Raw genomic sequence first — 27774 nt, forward strand, 5'->3', positions numbered from 1 at the left:
CCGGGCTTGCTCTTGCTGCCGAACTCTAAATGGTACTTAAAGACGTTCCGCAGAGTCTGGACTTCTGGATAAGGTCAAATGTAATTCCTGAGTCTTTGGGTTTGATATTTGAAGTTGCTGGAGGGGGAAATACCAACTCTCAATAAAGGCATCAGAGTAACATCAGACCTGTCTCATAGGCAACCCTCAAAATCAGGAGAGCATGGAATACTTTAAGCCAGGAAAGTAGCCACCAACTCAGGGTACCATCTCTACCACCTAAATTATCTTTTAAAATTGACTATGAAATAAAGACACATCAAGACCAGCAATAATTGAGGCACTCCATGACTAAGATAACACTGTATTAGATGTTTAAAGTAATATCAGACACAGGAAGACAATATCAATCATGAGAACACACAAAAAAAATGATTTCCCGAGAAGAACAGATGAGCAATGGGCAGCTAAGAAGGAAATCATTGTGCCGACACAGTAAACCAGGAAGCCCCAGAACACTAACAGGAGGGTGGACAGAAGCAGACAAACTAATAATACCACCAAGGAGAAACACTAAACTGGCAACATTTCTGGAATTGGGCATTACAGGAATTAGCAAAGCTCTCTTGATAAAACCTTAAAGAGTCTTAACTCACAAGTAAAAAGACTCTGGGGAGGAAGCATCAGTGGCATGGCTCCTTTAATGGGGGAAACAAAAGCTACTTAAACCTTTAGGAAGTGAGTAGGGGCTTTAGTGGTGAGTGTACATCTTTGGCTGGAGGTGGGGCAGGGAGCTGGAATGTCTCATTTGCATAAGGAGGAATTCCAGGTACTGCCTGGGTTAGGGGAGGGGGAGAGGGGAGGGGGGCACGGGGCATGGGGGGGGCATGGGGCATGGAGGAGTGGGGATGGGCGGGGGTGGAGCGTGGGGCAAGGGTGGGGAATGGGGGGAGAGTGGGTAGAGAGGTGGGTGGGAGTAGAGTGTGGGGGTGGGGCACGGTGGGGGAGTTGAGCATGGAGGTGGAGCAAGAGGGTGGGGCGTGCGGCATGGGGAGTGAAGGGGGTGAAGTATGGGGGTGCGGGGTGGAGCGTGGGGGCGTTGATCCTACTCCTTTGGATTTCAGGATGCGAGTGCTGGGGTTTGAACAAGCCTTGACCCCTTTTTTGCTCCTGGCCGGTCACCCACATCCGACTCAAAGGTTTCCTGGCCTTTGAAACTCAAGTAAATCACAGTATAAGGGGTTTCCTGTACAAGATCGAGCTCTTCAACATGTGGTGGGGGTATCACCCAGGAGATACTGACAGTTGATTGCTTCTAGGGAAGGCAGAGTGCTCCCCCCATAGGTTAACCTGTTTCAGTTCCAATGGGTGGCCCCACAGCCATGCTTGTATTATGAGCAGCACAAAGTAAACTCACTTGGTAGTAAATTCAATGATTGCTTTTTTAAAATGTGCATTGGTGGTTTTGCCTGCATTTATGTCCGTGTAAGGGTGTCAGATCCCCTGGAACTGCACTTACAGTTATGAGTTACCATGTGGGTGCTGAGAATTGAACCAGGGTCCTCTGGACAGGCCACTAGAGCTCTTAACATCTGAGCTGTCTCTCCAGTCCCATCGGTGGGTAATAAAAATAAAGTAAAATAAAATTAAATAGGCATGAAGTTGAAATGAATCTGGAAGGAGTGGAAGTAAATACATAATCAAAATACATTCTATGTATGCATGCATGTATGTGTGTACGTATGTATGCCTGTATGTATGTATGCCTGTATGGAAGTATGCATGTGTGCATGTATGCATAAAATAACCAATTAATAAAAAAATTAAAGCAAGCAAGTAAAACACACAGGGGGAGAAAAGAAATCACATGCCATGACCAAAGAGTTTCATTTCAGAAGTGTAAGGGTATGCACATCAATATCAGACCACCAAATGTCGTACAGCACATAAATACACTTAAAGGACAACAATTTTAGGATTATCTCAACAGATAATCAGCAAAAAAAAGGGGGGGGCTCTGGCAAAATTACAACATCCCTTCATGATAGAGGGCTGCAAGAGCTCGGTATAGGGAGAACATACCTCAACATAAAGATATGACAAGCCTAGGGCCAGCATTAGAGTGTGTAGAAAAATACTAAGAATATTTCCTGTAAGGTTAGGAAGGATACAAGGGCACCCATTCTCTCCCTGCTCGATCAATGTCTAAAGTCGAAGCTAGAACACTAAGACCACAGAAAGAAAGGGGATATAGAAAGATCTGAAGGAACCGAACATCCCTATGTGCTTGGAGCATGATCCTGTATTTAAAAGGCTCTAAACATTCATCAGAAAACCCTTGGCTCTCATGAACACTTTAAGCAGAATAGCAGGATATAGACCGACCGACAGACAGACCACCAACCGATCAACTGACCACCAAAAGAACAACGGGCAGCTTTTCTATATGCCAGCAATAAACTCACCAAGAAAGAAACCAAGGGGAAAAAAATCCCACTCATGATCCCACATACATGGGGGGCAGGGGGATGAGACACAGATCATCTAGAAATAAACCTAGTCAAGTAGATGTAAAACATGTATTAAAAAAACTTATGACACTGAAACAAACAAATAAACAAACCAACAAACTATAAAACAACTTAAGAAGGTTGTGGGAGAATGGAGCATGCCAGGGAACTTGGTGCAGTTGAGCCAGTTCAGGTCCTTGGCACCCACCTAGGACTTTAGGCGGATCCCTGCTCCCTAGATTCCTGCCCTGGAACACGTGTCACACTTCTCACATAGGAAGCATGACCTGTGATCACAGAGCCAAAACTAGAGTTCTCTATGCTAATGAGGCCCCTGAGGATTTAGTCAATGAGCTTCCCCTTCCAGGACATTCCGCCCTGCCAAAGGTATTTAATCTCTGGTCCACCCTGAGGAGTTGGTATGCATCCATTTTCCACGATGAACAGTCAATAAATGGTATGGATGAGCATGGGCTCTCTCTTTCTTCAAGAACCGCTGGCAGAACATGGAGAAAAGCCTTCAATGACTTACATCTCCCACAGAAGGCCTATGTTCCCAGACTTTCCCACTCCCTCTGACCCCAGGCTTGTTGAGGTCCTCAGCCCGTGGGCCTCCAACTTGTTCCCAACTTCACATAACCCAGAGGCACCTAGATGTCCAGGAGATTGGGAGCCTCCAGACTCAGCCTCTTGCAGCCGGTGGAACCCTGACACTTCAGTCCCCGGTCCTCTGTGCAGTTTCCCCAGCAATGACTGGATACCCAGGAGCTTGGGAACCCCAGCGTAAGCCTCCCACACTTGGACTGTGTTTTTCCCACCCCCTGAGCAGTGCTTGGCACTTCCCTGAAGCCTGACAGTGGTGCAAAGGGTAAACAGTCAAGTGCACTTCAAGCGTTTCCCAGTGGTGCTACCCAGTACTCCAGAATGGGGGTCCGCATCTGGCTACTCCAATCAGATCCACAGAGGGCAATACAAGATTGAAAAGGCTTTCTATATTGATAGATTGGCAGGGAAAAAAAAAAGATATATTACAAAAAGCAGTTTACACAGTCAATGCAATACAATCTTCACCAGAATTCTAATATTCTTTACAGAACTGAAAAAACAAAACAAAACAAAAAACAAACAAAAAGAACAAAATAAATGGACTAAAAAAAACCCCATAGAGAAAGCGCCCCTAAGTGAAGCCAGCGAGGCAGGAGCCACCTCAGTGCCTCACTACAGAGCCACAGTAACAAAACATCTGCATAGTTCTGACACAGAAACAGCCATACAGACCAGCAGGTCAAAAACTCAGAAATAAACCCACACAGCTACAACCATAGGTGCTGAAAACATCCACTCGGCAAAAAGCCTCCTTGATAAAGAATGGGAAATTGTGTATCCTCGTGTAAAAGAAAAAAAACTGAACTCATTATCTCTCACTCTGTATAAAAATCAATAATTTTAACTGGATCAAAGACCTTAATATAAGACCTGAAATTCTAAAGCTAATTAATAGAGGAAAACAACCAAACATGATACAGGGATAAGCAAGGACTTTCTGCAAAGTGGGATTATACGACACTTGAAGACTTGTGTACAGCAAAGGGCACAGTCACTGAAGGGATGGTCTGCAGAATGAGAACATCTCTGACAACTACACATCTGACAGGAGATTAAGAACCAGCATCTTTAAGAACTCCAAAAAGCCAAATTATCTCATCAATAAACGGGCTAATGAGCTCAGTGCTTCTCAAGAATACAAAGAACCAATAGTGTTTGAAGAGCTAGCTGTCCAACAATCTTAGACAAGAAGGATATGTAAACTGACCCTGCTTTAGAATTCTATCTTACCTCAGTCAGAAGGGCATCAAGGAAGAAGAGGGCAACTCACGCTGGCGGGGATGTGGACGGGAGGAATACTCATTGGTTTCTGGTGGGAATGTTAACCTGCATAGCCATATGCCCATATGGAATATTCCCATATTCAGCAATGGAGGGTCTTCAAAAAGGTAAAAATAAAGGTACCACCTAGCCCAGCTGGTGATCCCTGGTGTACAAGCAGGCAACTCCGAGTCAGCGGAGCACAGAGACTCGCACGCCATGTTCACCACCTCTGTCCATAATAAGCGAGACCAGGAACGGCCCAGAAGTCCACCAACGGCTGAGTAGACACACAGCATTCAGTACAGATCCACAAAGGAGTGTTGTTGAGCTAACACAGAAGACGACTATCACATCTATGGGGGAATGACAGAACTGAAGAGAGTTACATGAAGCAAAATCAGTCAAAGTATGAGGATGGCAAACACGTGTTTTCTGTCTTGTGGCATCTACGTGAAAGTTCACATGTAGGCAGATACTGCTGTATGAAGGTAGGAGGAGGACTATGAGCAGAAAGAGAGAGATCTAAAGGGAGGGGAAATGCATGTCACTAAAGTGAGAGCTGTGGAGGGGGGGGAGCCCAGCAAATGGAAGTGAGAGGTGAGTGTGGGGATGAGGGATGGTGAGGAGGTGAGTGTGGGGATGAGGGATGGTGAGGAGGTGAGTGTGGGGATGGAGGATGGTGAGGAGGTGAGTGTGGGGATGAGGATGGTGAGGAGGTGAGTGTGGGGATGAGGGATGGTGAGGAGGTGAGTGTGGGGATGAGGGATGGTGAGGAGGTGAGTGTGGGGATGAGGGATGGTGAGGAGGTGAGTGTGGGGATGAGGGGAGGGTGAGGGGATGAGTGGTGAGGAGGGGGTGTGGTGAGGTGAGGTGTGGGGATGGAGGTGAGGAGGTGTGGGGGATGAGGGATGGTGAGGAGGTGAGTGTGGGGATGAGAGATGGTGGGGAGGTGGGGATGAGGGATGGTGGGGAGGGTGGGTGTGGGGGTGGGGGATGGTGAGGGAGGTGAGGTGGGGATGAGGATGGTGGGGAGGTGAGGTGTGGGGATGGGGGATGGTGAGGAGGTGAGTGTGGGGGGTGTGGGGATGGTGAGGGAGGGGATGAGTGTGGGGATGAGGGATGGTGAGGGAGGGTGAGGTGTGGGGATGGAGGATGGTGGGGGAGGTGAGGTGTGGGGATGAGGGATGGTGAGGAGGGGGGTGGGGATGAGGGATGGTGGGAGGTGAGGTGGGGGATGGAGGATGGTGAGGGAGGTGAGGGATGGGATGGAGGATGATGAGGGAGGGGAGGGATGGGGATGGTGAGGGAGGTGAGTGTGGGGATGAGGGATGGTGAGGAGGTGAGTGTGGGGATGAGAGATGGAGAGGGGGGGGTGGGGATGGAGGATGGTGAGGGGAGGTGAGGGTGGGGATGGAGGATGGTGGGGGAGGTGAGTGGGGATGAGGGATGGTGAGGGAGGTGGTGTGGGGGGTGGAGGATGGTGAGGGAGGTGGGGATGTGGGGATGAGGGATGGTGAGGAGGGGGAGTGTGGGGAGGGGGAGGGAGGAGGGGAGTGTGGGGATGGGGGATGGTGAGGGGGGAGTGTGGGGATGGGGATGGTGAGGAGGTTAGTGTGGGGATGGAGGATGGTGAGGAGGGGAGTGTGGGGATGAGGGATGGTGAGGAGGGGAGTGTGGGGATGAGGGATGGTGAGGAGGTGAGTGTGGGGATGAGGGATGGTGAGGAGGTGAGTGTGGGGACGAGGGATGGTGAGGAGGTGAGTGTGGGGATGGAGGACATTGGGGTCATGAATTTATGTATGAATGTATGTATGAAATGTCACGATGAAACCCATTCCGTTGACGATAATGACACATTTAAATTTTTCTTTACGTTGGTCAAAGCAGCATTTGGTTGCTGAGCCACGGGGTCAGTTATCCTCTTCCATGGGTGCGCACAAGTGAACCAAACAAGGCTACTAAATAATAATACAGAGTATCACTAGGCCTTATAAAGGAGGGTACTCTGGCTCAAGTCACATGCTAAGTTTCATAAGCTGGTTGCAAAAATCGAACCAACCGGACGCCAGGGTGGCCACATTTCATGGATCGCTGTCAGTAGAAAGTGGCTGAATGTTTAGTTTTAGCCACACAGGAAGAGTTAAGGAGACTGATCACACCGTGGAAACCACCACTCACCTTCCTGCACACTGATAAAGTCTGTTAGGTGTCTTTTACCAGAATCCTAAGAAGTCAACAGCCAAAGACACATCTGAAAGCAATGGAGATCTTCCCTTACTGAGGAGAGCAAGCTCTTTCCAGCCGGTGAGTTTCACCTTGGCCCAGTCTGGAGCTACCTGGCCTTCAGATGCTTGGGGGAGAATCCCACCTCCTCCTTTAAGATGGGTTCAGATACGCACACGCACACAGACACACAGACACACAGACACAGACACACACACACACACACACACACACACACACACAAGCCAGGGTTCAGCTTGAGGGGCCGTACAGCCGCCCTTGAGCCCCGCGTCCCAGATTCCAACCCACAGCAGTTACCTGAGAGGCCAGGGTGGAGCCCAGGTTTGCTGCATCCCACCTCAGAAATACTAATAAAAACCTGAGGTTCTCACCCGGTGCATCTTCCCAGCATCCCTTCACAGAGGGACGCTTTAGAGCAGTCGGTTCTTAACCTGCTGGTCAAACAACCCTCACACAGGGGGTAGCCTAAGACCATCAGACAAGAGAGATGTGTGTGTTACGATTCCTAACAGTAGTAGCTTTATTCTGGGGTCACCACGGCGTGTGGAACTGAAGAGCTGCGGCATTGGGAAGGCCGAGAACCCCCACTCTAGAGGGTTATACACCTCCCTGGCTTCTGCCAACCCAAGTCTCATTGACACTGCATTTACAGAAGAAGCTAATAAGCTATAAAAGCTCGAAGTGGCAGCTGGCTTTCAGCCGGGTATTTACTCCTGAAAATAAATCAACGTAAGTCATCATTAAAGTTTTATATCATACAATTAAGTGTAACTTCAATTAAGGTTCCGTTTGTTTACATCTCAGATACTTAAGTGTACCCTTCCTATACTGAAGCCCACCGCCTGGCCATAGGACACATTCATCTAATATGGCCCTGTGGTTCGGGGTTGGGGTGGGGGGTCTCAATGTAGCCCAGGCTAGCCTCGAGCTTCAGCTCCCCCTGCCTCTGCCTCTCCAGGGACAGGATTACAGGTATGCTCGGCCAGCTCTACATGGTGGTGAGGAGTAAACCCAGATCTCTGTGTATGCAAGGGAGGCGCCCTACAGATTGAGTAGCATCTCTGGTTCATCCCTAGTAAAGGAAAACAGTAGGTTCTCCTTTAAAGCCATTTAATTCAGGGCTGATTTTGATACAGCCTCGGGAAATGCTTCATTCTCCAGGACCCCCTGTGTGCATGTCACCTGGAAACGGGCTCCACCTTATCCTCTCCTTATTAAGTCAAAGCCACTGGCTGGCAGGGTCTGTAAGGTGTAGAGCCTTGCATGTATGAAGAGACCCTGCATAGAAAAAACACTGCTTCAGCTTCTCCTAAAGCTACTGTCAAGGCCAAGGGTTATGGCCCTTTTGGGGGCAAGGGGAGGAGTGAAACAGGGCCTCACCATGTAGCTCTGCTTAACCTGTCACTCCATATGTAGACCAGGCTCAAATTCACCGAGATCCATCCGACTCTGCCTCTAGAGTGTTGGGATAAAAGTCTATGTCGCAATACCCAGCGCAAACACAGCACTTTCCTTTAAATATTTTTTTAAAAGATTTGTTTATTTTATATATGTGAGTACACTATCACTGTCTTCAGACAGCACCACATGAGGGCATCGGATCTCATTACCGATGCTTGTGATCCACCATGTGGTTGCTGGGATTTGAACTCAGGCCCTCTGGAAGAGCAGTTAGTGCTCTCAACCATTGAACCATCTCTCCAGCCCTCTCCTTTAAATCATATACAAATAAATTAGTTGGTCTATAAGAAGCACATCCCACACAGTTTCCAAGAATGGACTCAGATACGAGCCTTGGGTCTCAGTATAAACCTAGGCTGTGGAGGCACGTTTGACGGCAAGCACCTGAGAGTTCTGGGGGCTGTCAGGTTGGGAGGGGCCGGGGCAACAAATATCCTGTCTTCCCAAATGAACGGGAAGATTGAAATTGGGAGAAAGAGAAATTCCTCAATTTCTAAAGCTTCTAAGAGCCAACAGGCTGGGTAAAATTACTAAAACAGAACTGGAAGCACGATGAAGATTTTATGTATGTATTTTGCGTGTTTGCATGGTCATATGTGTACACAGGTTCATGTGCATGCACACGTGTGTGGTTATGCATACACATGGAGGCCAGCGGTTAGCCCCAGGTGTCTTCCTCCATCACTCTACATCTTCCTCAATTACTCTACGTCAGAGACAAGAGTCTGTCACGGCAACTGGTGGTCACCTGCCCAGCAAGCCCCGGGGATCACAGCCTCTGCCTCCCTAGCACTAGGATTACGTGTGGTACGTGTACCACCATGTATGGCTTTTTTACATATGTGCTGGGAATCAAAGTCAGGTCCACTAAAACGGTGAAATGTCTTGACTTAGACCTTAATTAGTAAGAAGAAGTACAAAATAGAGAACCACCCAGATTACCCAGAGATGGACCCGGTACATAAAATTACAATGTGTTAGGTCAGGAAGCACCACAAAGCAACAGAGAGAATCCCCCCAATGTAGCGTGCTCCAGCTTCCATAGCGTCTGTGAGGTTTTATTGACCCAGCTGTCTTTTTCTTTCTTTCTTTTTTTTTTTTTTTTGGTAATTTTTTGGTTCGGTAAGCTACCCTAACAAACTCATTTATTCACTCACTGAACTCCGGTGGCATCCTTATTTTAATGTGTCGCTGGCCCTCTGTCGCAGTAAGTAGGCGTGTCCGCTCACATGTCCATCTGCCAAAGAGCAGCCGTGCAAAGTCCCGGTCCATGAAAGACACGGATATACAAACACAAGAAGCACAATGCGGTCCACGCGGAATCCATCTGCTCTCACGTCGGTTCCTCATACAGTCCGGGACTGAGCCCAGCTTACCTGATAGCTCCACCCCTGAGCTCCATGCCCAGCCTCACAACCGGGATGAATGGAGAGACTCACATGGAGATACTGTGTGACTGCTAAAAACGAATGACAAAGAAACTTAACGGGCTGGAGAGATGGCTCAGCGGTTAAGAGCACTGATTGTTCTTCCAGAGGGCCTGAGTTCAAATCCCAGCAACCACATGGTGGCTCACAACCACGTGTAATGAGATCTGATGCCCTCTTCTGGTGTGTCTGAAGACAGTGACAGTGTACTCACATACGTAAAACAAATAAATCTTAAGAAAGAAAGAAAGGAAGGAAGGAAGGAAGGAAGGAAGACAGACAGACAGACAGACAGAAAGGAAGGAAGGAAGGAAGAAAGAAAGAAACTTAACAAGAGCAGCTACTTGTCACACACCAGGTGTGTTCAGACAGAAACCCTGACCAACAAAAATGCTGTTTGCAGGGAAAATTATCCTTCCAAAAATGAATGGAAATTAACATATATTTCCATCTATCAGATTGGAATTAGTTCACTGTCACTAAGACCAACAACCAGAATTCATGCAAGATCAAATCCTTCAGACTCAAAGGGAAGGGTCAGTGACTCCCAGCCATGCAAAACCACACAGCACTCCAGGAAAGGCAGAAACGCACACGGGTGTTATTGTACTCTGGTTCTAACTGGTTTTATTAACTACAGGATTAGGAAACATACAAATCTACAATAAAGCTGTCATTTATAACGTCGATACCATAGGCTAGAGAGTGGGAATTCACTGGGCAGATTTTATTAATGATGCCATTATCAAACTATCACAACAGAGGATGTTATCTATCATGGTCAGCACTGCATTAAACATCTATAGAAAGCACTGAAGAAGTGTGAATAGATTAAAAATGGGTCCTCATCAAGAAAGCAACATAAAGGAAAGAGGCAAGGCTGTAAGAAACCAGGGTGCGGATGTACATCCACAATCCAGCACTCAAAAGAGGTTATGCAGGGTAAGCCTGGGCTACGTGGTGAGACCTCCATCTCAAGAAGAGAAGAGCTGTAAGACACACAGGAAGCAGGCAGGGCCTGGGAGCACGTGCACAATCTCAGCTGCTCCAGAGGCTAAGGCCAGAAGATCTCAAGTCCTACAGACCAGCGAGTAAGATTGAGGCCAGTCTGGGCTACTTGACAAGACCCTTTCTCAAAGTAAGAAGAATGCTGGTGATACAGTTCAGTAGCAGAAGGCTTAGCTAGTATGCTGCTTCAAGGCCTGGCTTTAAGCACCAGTCCAGCAAAATGGGATTTTTGGGTTTGTTAACTTTTTTTTTTTTTTTTTTTTGGTATAATGATACAACTAAATGCTAATTAGAAGACTCACATCAGCTCTAGAGACACAGACATGTTGAGAGCAAAAGACAGAAATGGTTTTTAAGTGCAAAGGAGAGGGAGTAGCTGCAATCAGACAAAACAGATACAATACATAAAGCTTACCGGGAATAGTGAACAACATAGTGGTCAACTCACCCAGACAATGTAACAATTTCAATACATACTCCAAAATCAAAGCTGCAAAAACAGGCAACAAACACTGAGTGAAAAAGGGAGAGTTCCCCAGTAACCGATGCAGATGTACTCGTCAACACCTCACCTTCAACAAAGCCCTGAAGAAAACGGAGTGACTGAACAGCAATAAACCAAACAGAAGACAGAGACGCTCAACCCAACAGCAGATACATTTCTCTCACGTTTACACATAAAATTATCCAGACTGGACCACATGCTAGACTGCAGTAACTGTGATACATTTTAAATAACTAACATCATACAAACTGCCTTTTGTAATCAGTAGGATTAAAATGGGAATCAGAAGTAGGAAACAGGGCAAGTCCCCAGGTATACAGAAATCAAGTATTCTCCCAAGCGGCCCATGAGGCAGAGACAAAATCACAAGAGACAGTGAGGAAATACAAGCTGAACACCTGCTCTCAAATATCCAAAACCTGAAATGCTCCAAAATCCAAACTTTGCGAGTGCCTCGTGGTGTCACAAATGGAAATGTATCGTGTTGCTTCATAACACGATAGTTTTATGAACAAATAAAATTATTCAAAACTTTGAAGAAAATTACGTTCCGCCTATATGCAGATGGTACATGTGAGACACTTCAGGTTTGTACTCTGACTCGAGTTCCATGCCAAAATATCTTATCATGTATGAGCAAGTGAATACCAACGAAATCGATGCTTTGGTCTGAAGTGTTCTCCTGCCTTGAAACAAGCACACCTTAATCCATGCACTGCAGCAAATGCTGTACGATTAGGGACAGGCACAGCTGTAAACGCTCCAATTAAAAGGAAGACCATTAACTCCATACATTAATAAACCAGAAAAAGACACAGTGAAGTAGACCCCAAGCCAACAGAAGGAACTACTAAAGATTACAGCCGTGACAGAATAAGAGATAAAAATCACAACAGAGAGTAAGAGAGAAAATAAAGTTGGTTTTTCAAACACTAACAACGTGAGCAAGCCTTCTGGTGCATGGACTTGAGAACACAGAGAAATCTCCAAGCACTAAATCGGGAAGTAAAAGTGGGGATAGTATCATTATTATGTTTACAGAGATTTTAAAAACAAAGAATTTGGGAGACCTCCAGGTGATGGCATGCTCACACAGATGCAATGGATGGATGCATTTCTGGTAATATACAGCCTATAAATTAAGTAATCCAAATTGTCCTCAGAAACAATGTCAGAAGCTGGCAGTTTCTGAGGTGAACTCTGTAAAACACTCAATGATCAACACCAGCCCTCAAACTCTCCCAAAGAAACTGAGGGGGAAAATGTCCCTTGACGCCTCCTAGGAGGCTGCCTGGGACCTAAGTCAGATAGACTGTCCAAGAGTCCCAAACAATACCCTCAGGACACTCCCACCTTACCACCCCAGCATTCCCCTATGCTGGGGCATCAAGCCTTCCCAGGACCAAGGGCCTCCCCTCCATTGATGCCAGCTAAGGCCATCCTCTGCTACATATGCAGCTAGAGCCATGGGTCCCTCCATATGTACTCTTTGGTTGGTGGTTTAGTCCCTGGGAGCTCTAGGGGGTCTGGTTGGTTGATATTGTTGTTCTTCCTATGGGGTTGCAAACCCCTTCAGTCCTTTCTCTAACTCCTCCACTGGGGACCCTGTGCTTAGTACAAAGGTTGGCTTCGAGCATCTGCTTCTGTATTTGTCAGACTCTAGCTGAACCTCTCAGGAGACAACTATATATCAGGCTCTGTCAGCAAGGACTTCTTGGCATCGGCAATAGTGTCTGGGTTTGGTGTCTGTGTATGGGATGGATCCCCAGGTGGGGCTGTCTCTGGATGACTTTCCCTCAGTCTCTGCTCCATACTTTGTCTCTGTATTTCCTCCCTTGAGTATTTTGTTCCCCCTTCTAAGAAGGACTGAAGCATCCACACTTAAACTGAGGGGAAAGAAACCATTACACAGCGAATGCAAAAAAGGCATCTGAGAAAACTCACTGCCCTTTTGTGAGAAGAACAAGGTCAACAATAATGGAAGGAACTGAATCAACACATTAAAACCCACATTTACTAGGTGAATAAAAAGAAGGCTTTATTTCTTAAGGGGATGTCAGAGAATAAGCTAAGCACAGCTCCTTTCACCTCTTCAACATCGTCTCGAAAACAGAGAAATAAAGGGCATCAGGGGAGGAATGGGAGACGCACCTGTTAGGATGCAGCGTACGTGCGTGCGTGCGTGTGTGCGTGCGTGCGTGTGTGCGTGTAGAGCGTTCTGAAGAATCCACAGAAGAGCCACCAGCACTAGCGGATACAGTGTGTAACGTTCCAGGACATAAAGTCAAAGAGTAGTTAACACTGCAGTGTTTCTGCCACTAACGATCAACGGCCTGACAAGAAAACTACAAAACAGTTCCACTTACGCAGGCACAAGAAAATTAGAATTAAGCAATGAGGCAGAAGTCTTACATATACTCCAACTACAAAACATATCTGAACACTTAGGGGAGGCACAGGAAATACACACCTCCTGTCAGTGGATCAGACACAGCATCCCCAAGAACCCTGTAGTGGTCAAAGCTACCTGCAGATTTCACACAAAACCCATCCAAACCTTAGAGATACTTGTGGCAAAAACAGAAAAGCCCTGCTTAAAAGGTCCTGTGGAATCCCCCTTCCTGACTTCAGCCCACACTGCAATGTTCCCGGAGCCCAGCAGATGGCGCTGGTGTGGACCGAGACCGATGGGCAATGCAGACCAGGCACCCTGCCATTCACAGGCAGTGCGATCAGGAAGGACATTCTTCCTGAAGCAAATGATGTTCCTACGCAAGGCAGAACGAAGCTGGACTCTTAAACCACCTACAAAAGGTAATTCAACACGGATTTAAAAAAAAAAACAAAAACCTAAAGATGAACTACCCCTATTTATGAGGCTCTTAGAAGAAGCCAGAGGATTAATGACACAGGGAACTAGACTTTACCCAGATAAGAAGCATCTGCCTGTTGTCGGGTGCTGAAGATTGACCCAGGATGGTCTTCAGCATGGCAGGAACTCTAAAACTGACCTATATAAAAAGCCTTCTGCACTCGCGTTGGCAGCACACACACGAAAATAAAGAGATAACCCTTTCTTTTTACAAAAGACAAGGCCCCAAACGGTGAAAAGGCAGCCTACGGAGAAATTATGTGATCTGCACATAACACCCAGAAGTAGAACTCAATGACTACAAAAACTCCCACTGAGAAATGACCTCTTAGAATAAGGGATCGCCTATAGAGCTGTGCATGCCAACCCCCACGCAAAGGGGGCCTCTGATCCCAGCATTCAGGAGGCAGAGGCAGACAGCCTGAGTCTGAAGCCTGTCTGGTTCATGAGTTTCAAGCCAACACTATAGAGTGAGAGCCTAAGGGGGAAAAAAAAGTCTGGCATATGGCGCCACATGTATGAACCTATCAAACATTACACTGAGTGAAATATTCCGGTCACAACAGGGAAATACTGAATGATCCCACTCCACTGCGTACCCAGAATAGTCAAATATGGGAGAAATTAGGAGGGAGGCATGGGGCCCGGAGGAAAGGCACTGGAAGCACGGAGCTTCAGCTTAGAATGCCAGAAGGTTCAGGAGAAAGCTGGTAGTTTAAAAACGGCGTAAGTGTTCTTAACTGTGTGCTTTAAAATGGTTAAACGGGAGCTAGGGAGACGTCAGTCGGTGGAAGCGGGATGCAAGGCACTTTCTGGGCAACCCTAGACACGAGTGAGCTTGGTGAGACGGTCTCAAGAAACAGGGTAGAGAGTGAGCACACCTGTGTCAACATTTAGCCTCAGGCACACAGACGTGTGCACGAGTACACACTTACGCCACATGCACACGTGCACCCCTGCTGCACACCTGTAAGCTCCAGAACTTTAGAAGCCATGGCCAGAGTATGGCGTGTTCAAAGCCAGCCTCAACTACACAGTGAGTTCCAGGCCAGCATGAACTACATAGCAAGAACCTGTCTTGAGAAAACAAACGGTTGGCATAGCTCGTTTTAGTTCTGAATGTTTTGCCACTATAATAAGGTATCCCCTGACCCCAATTAGTGTCCTTTTTTAAGAAAGGAAATTACATCAGGGGATAGTTCGCACGGGTACCCTATAGACTCTGACGAGCTATCTGATAAACCAATGAGCTGGAATTCTGGCAGATAACCTAGGAAGCAACTGAACAACCAACCACGTGGGAGTTGCTGGCTTAACTCCTCTGCCAGGGAGGCCAGCAGTCAGGATGGGAAGGCCACAGACTCTGAATCTGGGTTACCAACCTGGACAGCTGCGCTCGGTGATTTCATTAAGTGGCTACTGGCATCTGAACGGGGCAAGGGGAGACTGCTGCAGGTGAACAGGACATAAGCAGAACTCCTAACCGCTCCGTAGCGGGAGCAACCGCCTCGCCCGATTTCAACACATCAATCAGAACAGAAGCACACGTGCTCTCATAGGCCGTCCCGACCCCAGGTCACTCAGACGACAACCACAGAGCGAATCCAAAGCCCATCACTGGAAGACATCAGGACATCGAACACACTCATACCTCTACCAGAGGCTTACAGTAAAAATGGTTTCTCCTTCATCGCCAGCCAGCCAGAGGCTCTGTCGCAGGCCCCTCTCACACCAGATCACCTGACAAAGCCAGGGCAGAGGGATGAGGTACCACGATCACGTGATAGCATTTAAAGAATCCCACCTAGACGGACGCAGGACACTTCTCGCAGTTCACTGACTGAGGCAAGTCATATACCCTTTGGCTGTTTCAAACAGCCAGCAAGGCAGAATCCCGTACACCCAGAAGGAAAAAAGCCTAAACGCTGGAGTTGAGGCCTGGTGACTTCCACACTGGAACAGAAAGGCGGGCATTCTGGAAGTAGAAGGCACTATAGACACGTGGACCATCCAGCCACTGTTTATTAAGTATCTACTGTGTACTGGGAAATGCGAGGAGGTGAGAAAAATAACAAAAGAGAGGTTGTGTTGGAATAAGGTCCAAGAATGCAGTTGTGTGAGAGAACTCTTGTGAGGAAAACCCCAAGAAAACAAGACAAGAGCCTTGCGACCCGAGTTTCTTCAAAACACAGAACTGTTCTTGGGGTGCGATTTTGTGCTTCTTCCAGGTGTGCAGCAAAGGAGTGGATTTACTTCAGCTGTTGCTCTGGCTGTGCCTCTATGCAATGTTTTGTTTTTTTTTTTTTTCCGGCTTCTCCTCATGACCGAACATCTTACTCACGAGATCCCTCTTAACCCTCCGAGGATAAACTGTCTAATGCTCTGAATAAAGCTGGCAATTGCATGAGACTTTACTCCGCCTCATTGTTAGGCCCCACCCTCCCAGGTTCATGAAGCCAACCAGAACAGTAAACAGGGTCAGATGTGTCAGGGTGAGAGAGGCCATCGTTAAGATGACGTTAAGAGATGTCCCAGAGAAGGTGTCATGCAGCGGTGAGATCCGGATCCACTGCTGTGTGCACACTTGCCAGATGCAGTCTGCAGAGGGATCACAACCACTGTCCCACGCCCACTCAAGGGAACAACATGGGCGGGCTCTTCAAACTGCTGGGCTGCAGAAAGCCATTCCCAGGGACCCTCAGGACACACCTGCACCCTACTAAGAACAATGCTACTAAACAAAACGAGCCCGGCACCTCTGGAGTACCCATCTAGGCGGCGGCTGACTCCACTAGGCTCTTGGCACTGTGCCTGAATGAAAGGCACTCTCACTAAAATCCTAGTGACCACCACTCCGTTCAAGGGACGGTCATTAGGACACAGACCCTCTCTTGCTAAATGCCTGCAGCTGTAGTGTGGGGAGCAGGAGCCATTCTACCCTCAGGTGAAGGGCTCTGTCCTAGAGGGAGAGGGAGTGCGAGTGCAGCAAAATGCTGGATGGGGCCCCAGGGCTTCTCACTACCTTGCTTTAAAACAACGATAACAAAACCAAACAAATAAAAAAGTCAAAAAAATCAAAAGCCCACCTTCTTGAAAGGAAAAAATGTCTGGGTTAGTTGCTAAGGGGAAAAAAAAAGAATAACATTATTAACATACTAAACACACATTATTTCTTCTTAATTCTCCCTTTTAAACCAAATTAAGAGCACTAGACATTTTGCATTAAAAATTCTTAGGGGTTTCAAGATCAGGAAAAGTCTGATTTCCTCTCTTTGGTTGAAAAGATTCCAGGAAAAGCAGACTGCGAGAAAAGGAAATGGAATAGAACTATCTTTTTTCCTTTGGTTTTTGTGTTTTGTTTTGTTTTTTGTAGAGGTGGGGAGCGTGTTAGAGAGGAATTATTGGTCCTTCTGCCTCAGTTTCTCCACTTCTTAGGATTACAGGCAGTCCACACTGCCACGTCCTACACCAAGCTGTCCTTTCCGATCTCAGGATTTATTGCAAAAGGCATCAGAATTTCGCACTTGGCAATTCTACATCAGCACCCCAGATGGGATACAACAGGAAGAACTTATTTCCAGAAATGTCCTTTCAATTTAAACATTACAAACACATGCACATACTCAAGCACGCGCACCCCGGGATAAACTGCAAAATACACAAAGCTCTGGAAGTAAAACCTGGAGGTTTATGAGAAAGCTCCGATGTGAGGGCTGATACCCTGAAGCCTCTGAGACAGGCATGAACTGGCCCTACGTTAGTTCAACAGAAAGACCTAAGGTTGTTAGGAATATCTAACCAGTCATAACCCACACATCCACTCACACACCCAACCAGTCATAACCCACACATCCACTCACACATCCAGCCAATCATAACCCACCCAGCTATTCACTCTACTTATCCCTTTTCTTTTCAGTTTAACAAATATTCAACTCATGCTTTGGACGAGCCCCGCTACGCTCCAGCCACATGAGCTGAATTGTGGGGTCACCAGTCACGACCCTGGAGATAACTTTGGGGCCCTCGTAAGAGTGGCCGATGTCTCCAGCCAGGGCGCTGGGACTGCTTCAATATTTAGGCCAACAGACCCAACATGCAAGGTGCTCTCCCCGCTGTCCCACGTCCTCCTGAAGGAAATGCTTCCAGCTCCAGGGTAGGACAAACTGTACTGCCCCTCAGGATAGCCCGGGAAAACCATTCCTGGAGAAAACTGATATAATCAGCAGGGACCGCAACTCCAGGGACTTCATTCCCACACTGGGCAGCCCCAGCCGGCCCGAGTGCAGGCCTCAGGGACTCACTCTGACTATTTCTTAAAGTCCACTAAAGCACCTCACAACCAAAAGATGAATATTGTTACCTAAATCTTGGTGAGGTTTTACAGACCGCACCCACTCATGACAAACAGCACAGAAATGTCCGGTTTTCAATCCCTTAGAAACCTCTTAACAATAATGGGCAACGTTTTATTATGCGTGTCATCTAGATATCCAACCTCAAAGAAAAATGCATCTTTAAAGAAAGCCATAAGGGGGGGCTGGAGGGATGGATGGCTCAGTGGTTAAGAGCACTGGCTGCTCTTCCAGAGGTCCTGAGTTCAATTCCCAGCAACCACATGGTGGCTCACGACCATCTGCAATGGGATCCGATGCCCTCTTCTGGTGTGTCTGAAGACAGCTACAGCGTACTCAGATAAATAAAACAAATCTTAAGAAGAGGAAGAAGGGGGGGGGGGGGGGGGGAGGAGGGGGAGGAGGGAGGAGGAAAGCTAAAAGGAAGACTGTTATTGAAAGAAGCAACATCTGGATCACCTAGCAGACTCCCTGGCAGCCTCTCATAGCACTGTGGTCCCCATGCACAAAACGGTTAGATCTCTAAAACAACTAACCACTTATCCCCCCCTCCCCGCCCCCAACTCAACACGTTACTGGAGGCTCTTAAGTTCTGGATCCCGTAGGTCACTACTGCAGCGCGATTTTCGTGAGCCTTAGATCTATGCTCAGCAAAAACTGCTTTCCTTCAGCAAACAGAGGACAATAGGGTTATGCCTGCTCCCATTAAAGCCAGTAAAGCCAGGTGCCAGAGGATCCGACAGACTGAGAATCAGGCACATCCACACCATAATTTAGTTGGCGCACATGGTTTCTCTGATACCAATTTCCTGGTATACATGAAATTTGGAGGAACAACAAATGGGCCCGAGAAAGTTGTTTCCTGAGACATACAACATGCATACACATCTGATCCCCCAGAATGCATGTAACACAAGTGTTTAAATGAGACACCAGCACAAGCCGCAAGGCGCACAGTGTACGGATGCGGAAACATGAATTGCAAAGTTCCTTCGATAAAGACTTTTGTCAGCAGAAAATGCATAAAATACACATGTAACACTACATACACCCAGCATGTGAAACCAAAGGCCTCTGGGCTCTTCAGAAACCCAGCACTGATGATACTGAAGAAAGAAGCAGTTAGAAGGCCAACCCGACGACCGTGGCTTTACTGAGGGGAGCGACACTGGGGTAAGATGGGCAGGACTCACGGCCCTCAACATACGATTCATTCACTGTATCACATATGCCATATAAAAACTATATAAAAACTATGTAAATGTTCCATGTAAAAGCTGTGTGGATCTTGTACCTGGTGAGACCCCCCCCCAATCTCCTGCAATGCCCCCCTTCCCCCAAATCAGATGGACAAGGCATTACCACCTGTCAGAGCTCACACCCCTCATATCCCTGACAGCACCAAGCTGCCCTGGTCCAGGACTGAGGGAATCCACACAGCCCCTCACGGTCACTTTATGTTGTCACAACATCCCTAGATCCTTGACCCGTGTTCTGGTGTTACACTAGCCTATCCTTGACCCCGATGACACCACAACGTAAGCGAAGATTTTTAGCTTCCTCACGTCAAAGTAAGATCATCCTGGCCCCAACAGCCAGGGCAGACGGTGGTTCTGCAATCCCAGCTAGTGGAACCAATCTGCTTCACAGAACTGCAGGGAGAACTAACCTCCCACTTGAGGGACCTGGCACAGCATGTCTCACAAAAGGGAAGTGACTGAAGGGTGGCCCCGAGGCGCTTCTCTGGGCTGTAGCAACAGGAGATAGGAAGTGGTCCAAGGGACCTGATAATCGAGATGGTGGGGAAAACAGTATTGTGGCGATCAATCTTCCAATATAACAGTGCCTGACACATAAACATGATAAACGGTCCAACGACTATGAAGAAAAACAGGTGAGAAGTATCTAATGAAGCTACAATCGCAAGTCTTTGCAGTGAGGCTTTAAAGGCGTAGGGGGCTAGCATTCACTACCAAGGAAAACAATCTTTTCTGATAAATAAAGGGCTAACCTCGGCTATTTACTCACCTCCACTCAGTTTTAAACATTCCTAGATGCTACTTCTTTATAAAGAAAAGGAATATTTAAAATCCTACCAATTCTCACCAATCCCCACCAAAGCTAAACCCAGATATTGGAAACGAAACGCCCTGAAGGGCTGAGGAGTAAAGGGTAATTCTCCAGAGCCACGCATGACACTTTAACATGCAGGTACGGTTCAGCTCAGACAGATGCACAAGTATTTCTCATTGCTGCATTCAACACTGAAACCTTGGCTTAACTAGAATTGACTCCTGGTTATCACCAAATAAAACCCCCGGTATTGTACGCACTTCTTAGAATTCTGCCCCACAATGCATGGGTCAGGCTTATGGTAAAAGGAAGAGCTGCTGGCCTTTTAAATATGGGACTTTTCCAGACAGTCAGGGCTGCACAGAGAGACCCTGTATAAAAAATAAATTAATTTTTTTAAAAAAGGGACTGTAAATATGATGGGCTTACAAACGGGACCCTTTCCAGAAGAAAAAAAAAATATCATCTTAATCTGCGCTATCAATTAAGAAGTGTGTGTGTGTGTGTGTGTGTGTGTGTGTGTGTGTGTGTGAGAGAGAGAGAGAGAGAGAGAGAGAGAGAGAGAGAGAGAAACACGCATCTGATACAGAGTAATCTGCCCTAACTGGTGTATAATGGGTAGGATGTTATTTGTGGATTACTGCACACACACTAAATAGTTTTCTATTTCAGAACTACCAAAAGCAAGCCTCACAGTTTAACAATAAAATGTTCGCTTCCAGGTACACAGTTTAAAACATCCTGAATTTTCAAATACCCCCGAATACAGGGATCAAAGAACAGGCAAAGAACTTTCCAGTAAAATGACAGGAAATTTGAAAGCTCCTGTCTCTTTCCACCAGGCTGGAGCTGTAGCCCAGATTGCAGACTTTGCCTACATGCAGGAGGCCCAGGGTTCGCCCCCAGCACATCATAAACAGGCATCCAAACAGGGGAGGAGTCCTAACACTCAGAGTAGAGTCCCGAGTCATCTGTCTTACAAAAACTGGAGACCACTCTGGGATGAATGAGACCGTCTTGAACAACAAACAAATTCTGCTTTTCCTTTCCAAAGGTGTTTTGTTACTTCCTGGAGATGCAGAGGCTAGCCACGTGCAAAAGCAAAACCAAACAACAGCAATAACAAAAACTCTAAAGCCTGAGTTTGGCTCAGTACTGTTTTTCTTGTCTCCCTTCACTGGAGAAACCCTTTAAAAGACTTTCACTGGAGAAACCCTTTAAAAAACTTTCTCACAAACCTCCACTTTCAGAAAGACATTCTCCACAGTCACTAACTGCACAAAGTGGCCAGTGGTAGCTAGCCAGGTAGCTAGTTCTTTTTTTTTTTTTTTTTTTTTTTAATTTTTTTATTGGATTTTTTATTTACATTTCTTTTTTTTTTTTTTTTTTTTTTTTTTTTTGGTTCTTTTTTTTCGGGAGCTGGGGACTGAACCCAGGGCCTTGCCTTCCCCGGCAAGCGCTCTACCACTGAGCTAAATCCCCAACCCCTAGGTAGCTAGTTCTTTAAGTTGCCAGCACAGAGGTAAGTGCCAGGCCTGGGCAGGCCAGGTCTGGTAAAACCTGGGCGCTGCTCCACCAGGCTCAGAGCCTACAGGTAGACTACAAAGGTGAACACCAGTGGGAGGTGCAGGCAGAAGCAGATCAAGAAAGGCTACATTCAAGTAAAACATCCCACCCTGCGCGGGCAGGGTTTTGGCCACTCCTTCTCCTTTCAAAGTTTTTCATATTTCATAGTTTAAAATGCTTCGCTTACCACTACATAAAAAGGTGAGTGTCCGTTTAGGTGTCTGGTGGTGGTTGTTTTTAACAGAGAGATATTTTAAAGTAGAGAAACCCCTTGAAACTGTAAACTAACAGAAATTACAATTCCAGCATGCAATGACCCATTGGAAGACTTATTCTCAAGTGTTAGTAAAGTTTCAAAACTTAAATTGGGCACATAATGCATAATGGGTTTGCCCTTTGCTTCAGACTTGCACTCTCGAAGTTGTTTGTTAACTTGGCCTAAAGATGTTACTACTTGCCCCAAGTGGTAAATTTATGAAAGTTCTAGAATAAACCCCACAGCAACTCTTTTAAACTCTATTACCAGGATCGGGATAGTGTGAGTCTCGGATTTTCTTTTTTTCTTTTCTTTCTAACTGCCTTTTTTTCTTCCTGATCTCTGGTGCCAGTTCCGGCGAGGAAGGGGAGGGGGGTTGTTATTACTCGCTGCCCTCCCGCGCGCGCCCCTCCCCCAGGTCTCCGAGCGCTGTGCCCCACAGCTCCCGGCCTGCAGCTCCAGAATTGGCGTCCGCACCTGAGCCCTGGCTGCAGGGTCCAGATCTGCAGACCGGGGGTGGCATGGCAGGGAGCCACGCGCACAACTACAGGACCTAAGTTCACAGCAGCCGGCCCTCCGCGTGGACCGGCTGGGAAGAGCCCGACGTGCAGAAAGCAGCCGGGGACCGGGGCTGGGGGAACCCTCACCTGGGAGCGCGTGGCCAGCTCCATCTTCCCTGCTGGGCTCACTTCCCTGCGCCCTGCACGCGGCCACCCGGGCTGGCGCGGCCCCGAGCACGCAGCGCGCGGAGTTTGCCGTGGAGCAGCGCACTGAGTACGAACGGGGGGACAGCACGGCTCCGCGAGCGCAGCGCAACCTCGCAAGGCCTCTGGCCACGCGCCCGCACCCGAGCCTCGCCACCTGCGGTCCTAGCCTTACGGCCGGCGCGGGAGCGCGCAGAGGGTGAGCGCGACTGGCATTGGTCCGCGTGTTTGGTTGCGCGGGCTTCCCCCCACCGCGCAGGTCCGCGGTGGAGCCGTCCGCTCAGTTTCGCGCGGGAGAATCAAGCTGGGGCTGCACGCGCTTCTGAGCTCCGGGTACCTGGCCCGATCGAATCCTGCAGCGCCAACCTCAGTGTTCTCAAAGCCTGAATTCCAGGAGTGTTTGGCAGAGACCCGGAGCTTGCTTGCTTTGTTGTTGGGAAGGGGCGTGGTCTGTGCGCCTCCAAAACAGTGGCTTCTCAGTTCAGTACAAAACCAAATTTTCTAACCCTGGGCCGAGAGCGATGCAGCACCCTGCACACCACACACTTCAAGCAAGGCCTCCATCCTCCTACCCAGAGCTCCCCGGTAGTGCCTAGCTGCTATTCACTAACTAGCACCTACTCACCGTGGAAACGCTGGGATAGGCCTGCAGACACAGGAATAAACAAAAACCAGTTTGGACTTTATGGGCTGGGAGCCATTACCCCCAGGATAATTTGAATAACCTTAGTAATAATGCATGTCTCAAGACGATGGTAATTATGCGACCATCACTAATTTGACGGATAATTGAAATGATTAGTAACCTAATTCCTAGCACTGATTAGAAATGATGAATCTAATAATGAAAGTGCATGTGCGCGTAAACTTGGAACAAGTTAGATGCCATGAAGGGGAAAAAGTGGCATGGAGTGGGCAGGGAGCATTAAAGAGTTAGAGCTAGGGGTTGGGGATTTAGCTCAGTGGTAGAGCGCTTGCCTAGGAAGCGCAAGGCCCTGGGTTCGGTCCCCAGCTCCGGAAAAATAAAAAAATAAAAAAAAAAGAGTTAGAGCTAGAATCAGAAGCCTGAAGCATTTAAGGAGACAGTAGGAAGCACAAAGCAAGCCTAAGGAACTGGAAAATGAAACATGGTAAGGTTTAGCACAGGATAGGGTCATGAGGTGATACAGCATACAGCTTGCTTCAGCTCCTTGGATCCAGCACTCATCCTTCTGTTGTTGGTGAGTGGATCGATGACGTTTCTTCAGAAGGAAACAGGAAGCAAAGAGGTGTCTTGCTTTCTTCTTTAGTTGAGCAACATGTTACCAGCTAACAAAGCAGTGTCTAACTTTAGAAATGCGCATGGCCTGACTTAGTTGCCTTTGCCTGTAGTCCCAGTTCTATGGAGGCAGGAGGATTCTGAATTTGAGGCCCTTACATCAAAACAGAAGAAGAGAAGGGATGTTTTGCTTCTGGATAATGCGCGTTGTTATTGTAACTACTTCATAGGCAGTAGTAGTTCCTAGAATTCACTCAACATTCATCCAGACACCCCTTGACAGCCGCATACCACCAAATCAGAAGCATTTTACATTTCTAGGGTAGACCCAACATCCTCTGTTTCCCTCTTGTTTCCTTAGGTCGCCAGGAAGAACAGTAAAAAATTTATTAATCAAAGCTGGTTTTAGTCTAAGATAATTGTCTTCCTGGGATCTAAGGGCTGTGTTTGCAGTTATTCCTGTTATCGTTGCTATTGTAAATGATGATGGCAAATCCCTATTGAAAAAGGAGCATCGGTATGAAGGAGCCTAGCTATCATCAGAAACCATTTAGGTCAGTGAAACTTCCTGCTTTAGACGTCTTGACACAAACGTAAATAGACCTAGGAGCCTGTGACCCTGTCTGGCATGTCTATGCCATCCCTGGATAGGTAAGCCTGGCTTGTATATTATGAGCAAGCTGACGAAGAACCAGGGTGCAAGCTGCCAAGTTCTGCTGCTTGCGTGGTTCGATGGGGCCCATTCTTATTCAAACCACCACAGCAGAATTCAGTGTCCTCTTCTGGCTTCTGCTGACACCTCATGCAGGTTGTACACACACACACACACACACACACACAGAGGTAAAACATTCGGATACATAAAATAAAAATTAAGCCGTTAAAAATGTTTCTTTAAGAGAATAAGAAGCTGTCGAGAGCTCCCTGACTGGACGAGATGTGAACTTTGGCATAGGAATATGCCATCGCCGACGTGCCACTCTGTTGCACGGAAGACTTTGGAAACGGTGGGCACAAGAATATCCGCTGCCCCTCCCCCAAACCTGTGGGGGAGAGACGCTATTCCCTTGTGAGGTACACCTCCCCATATGAAAGGAAAGCAAGGTTCTTAACAAGGACAGGAAACCAAAGTTAAGGGAAATCTGACCAGACCAAACCTACCCAAGTGAACGCTTTCTTATCTTTGTGCCCACTGCACTAACTAGCCTAGCCAAGGCCTTTCTTCTTATCAGATTTTTACTTTTTTGGGCAAGGCCCAATGCAATATGGAAATCTTTTACTTTATCTGCTGAATTTTTGTGAAGTAAATTCGTGCGGTTTTCTCTTATTATCTGTCTTAGGTCGGTCTGATTCATGGGCCCAACCAGATGATTAGAGAAGCGAGCTCAGTCCGCAGTGTTTGCTCTGACAAAGGAACCCACCAAGTCCTCGATTGGGTTCCTTAAGCTTAGTATTTGAGAATTATACATTGGGTATTGTGTAGCCGTTTTTCTCCAAACTGAAGCACTCTCTCCTAGAACAGGGTGGGACACTCCTGAAGCTAAAGGAATTTGCAAGGCCCAAGATGCTCAGAAAGCTAGAAGATTCGTACGCTCTTCCCCAGGGTTATATGATCAATAATAAGTTCAGGGAAGAAGAGACTGGACCTCCGAGCTATCTGCAAGCTATGGGGAACTCTAGGATGCGGTGTTACTGGGCTGGGCTCTTCAGATATGCAGCTCCCTTTGAGACCCCCAGGATCCTGTAGGAAAACCCTCGCCCATACTTCTTGAGTAACCCCAATCGACTCGGCTCACCAAGCCGGATCTGGGTGGGATCATTTCTTTGGATTTTAGGATCTCCTCTGAAATGAAGACTCATTTGTTCTCATCATCCCAGGAACAGCGGCCCAACAATCTACCTTGTAATAACAGAGTAGATCAACGGTTTGCTGCCCTTGACAATTCAGCAAGGAATCCACCTCTGACAGAGTGCTTGAGGCCACCTGGGAAACAGCCTAATTCTCCTTAGTCCACCCATGTTGGTCATAAATAAAGTGACAGCCAAAGACGTTGGCGCCTGAGTGCTTGCTCTCTCAGTCTCTTGAAACTTCCAACTCCTTGTGATTAGACAATGTCTAACACAGGAAGTAGAGGTAACGCTAAGGGTGAGACGTTAGATGTAAAATCTACAACTCGGGGCAGAACCATCCATCCAGGAATGAGTCTTCTGTAGCAGACTATAACCTAACAATGACTAGGTGCCTTTTAATATAAAAGGCTTCTTTTTATATTAAGTAGGTGTCCCATCTTCCTGACTGAGCCTAACAAGAGAACGCTGATGTGATGGTACAGCCTCAGTATAATCTAGATAAGAGACAGGGGAAAAAAACCCTGTAAATAGCACGGGAGATGCATATCTGTATAATTAGCAACACAATACGCTGCATATACTGAGTTCATAAAATCCCACATCAGAATAAAACTCCAATGCCTGTGGCGCTACCAGACGTCAACAGGTGGTTGTGACGATGGAAGAGCCAAGTATGGAAGCTTAGGGAGATCTGAAGCTTTGCAGGAACCACCAGGCACTCGAGCTTGGGAGCCTGGGAAAGGAGCAGAGGGCTAAGCATGAAACCCCCAGGCAGAGCCCTAACCGATGCAAAAAACAAACCAAACAAAACCTTGAATGCAGTCGAAGTCACTCACAGGCTGTGTCTGACAGCCCATAGCAAGTCAACAATGAGATGACAACATGGAGGATAGTGTGACTGAGGCAGCCATGAGCAGCAGTGGGACGCCTCCAAGAGGAAATCATAACAGCAGCCCACAAATGCACAAAATGACTACCCATTGCAGCAGTGTCCAAATCCAGACCCCTGGGAACAAAGTGTCCTGTGGGGCCCTTCTAACATCATAGCTCAGTGCCTGCTTCCCAGACACTGCACTGGCAGGGAGGGTAAATGAACCATGGTCTGAACAAGAACACTTGTGATTGGCTTGACACTGCCCCTCCCCCCATCCAGGTTCGACAGCTTTTTCCTGAGTGGTCTTTGTTCAAGATTGGGCCTGTTGTTGTTCCTGTATAGAAGAAGCAGGGTGGGAGGGTCATTGGACCCTTACCTGAGGTTCAAACCACTCTCTCTTGTACCAACATCCTGTAGTGGGAAAGATAAAATATGGTGGCACCATCCCATGCTAGGGCCAGCTAATTTCTGGCCCCATTGGTGGTCTCACCACCTCCATGGCTAGCCCCAGCAAGGACCGCCCATCTCACAGTTCCCAGGCCAGGTTGCTGCCATGCCAACCCCATGCAACAACCACTCTAATCGTGGTTAGCGGTCACAAATCCCTGTCCCCTAGCAAAATCAAAACTCTAGAAGCTTTATAAGTTATCAATCAGATTTATATCAATCAATTCTCATCCCACAAAACGTCCACACAATAAACTCAGAGTCAATTGATAATTGATGTAAACTGCCCACCTAGATAAGACAAATTGTCCTATAATTATCCATCCCTTATAAGATATTTATAGCTACCTGTGGCTATTTAAAGCCACACAGATCTGGTTCCTCCTTCTCTTTCGCCATCTTCCTTCCCTCTCTCCATATTCTCTGTCCAGTCTCAAAAATTGTCAGTCCGCCTTTCTTTTTCACTGCCCAATCTCAGGCCTTGCCTTATCTTGTGCCTGCCCTCACCTGCATAT

At 47.3% G+C, this 27774-nt stretch overlaps 1 protein-coding gene across 1 annotated transcript in view; it reads right to left on the reverse strand.

Moving 5' to 3' along the window:
- The window catches only part of Cdca7l (cell division cycle associated 7 like), a 38444-nt gene extending 15447 nt beyond the window's left edge, over nucleotides 1–22997 (reverse strand). Inside the window, exon 1 of the mRNA XM_032908350.1 lies at nucleotides 22773–22997. Coding sequence (XP_032764241.1) covers nucleotides 22773–22796 — 24 coding nt within the window. The 5' untranslated portion in view covers nucleotides 22797–22997. The remainder of the gene's footprint in view (nucleotides 1–22772) is intronic.
- Between the last annotated feature and the right edge of the window lie 4777 nt (nucleotides 22998–27774).

Source organism: Rattus rattus, chromosome 7, assembly GCF_011064425.1.
Source record: "Rattus rattus isolate New Zealand chromosome 7, Rrattus_CSIRO_v1, whole genome shotgun sequence".
Taxonomy (NCBI): Eukaryota; Metazoa; Chordata; class Mammalia; order Rodentia; family Muridae; genus Rattus; species Rattus rattus.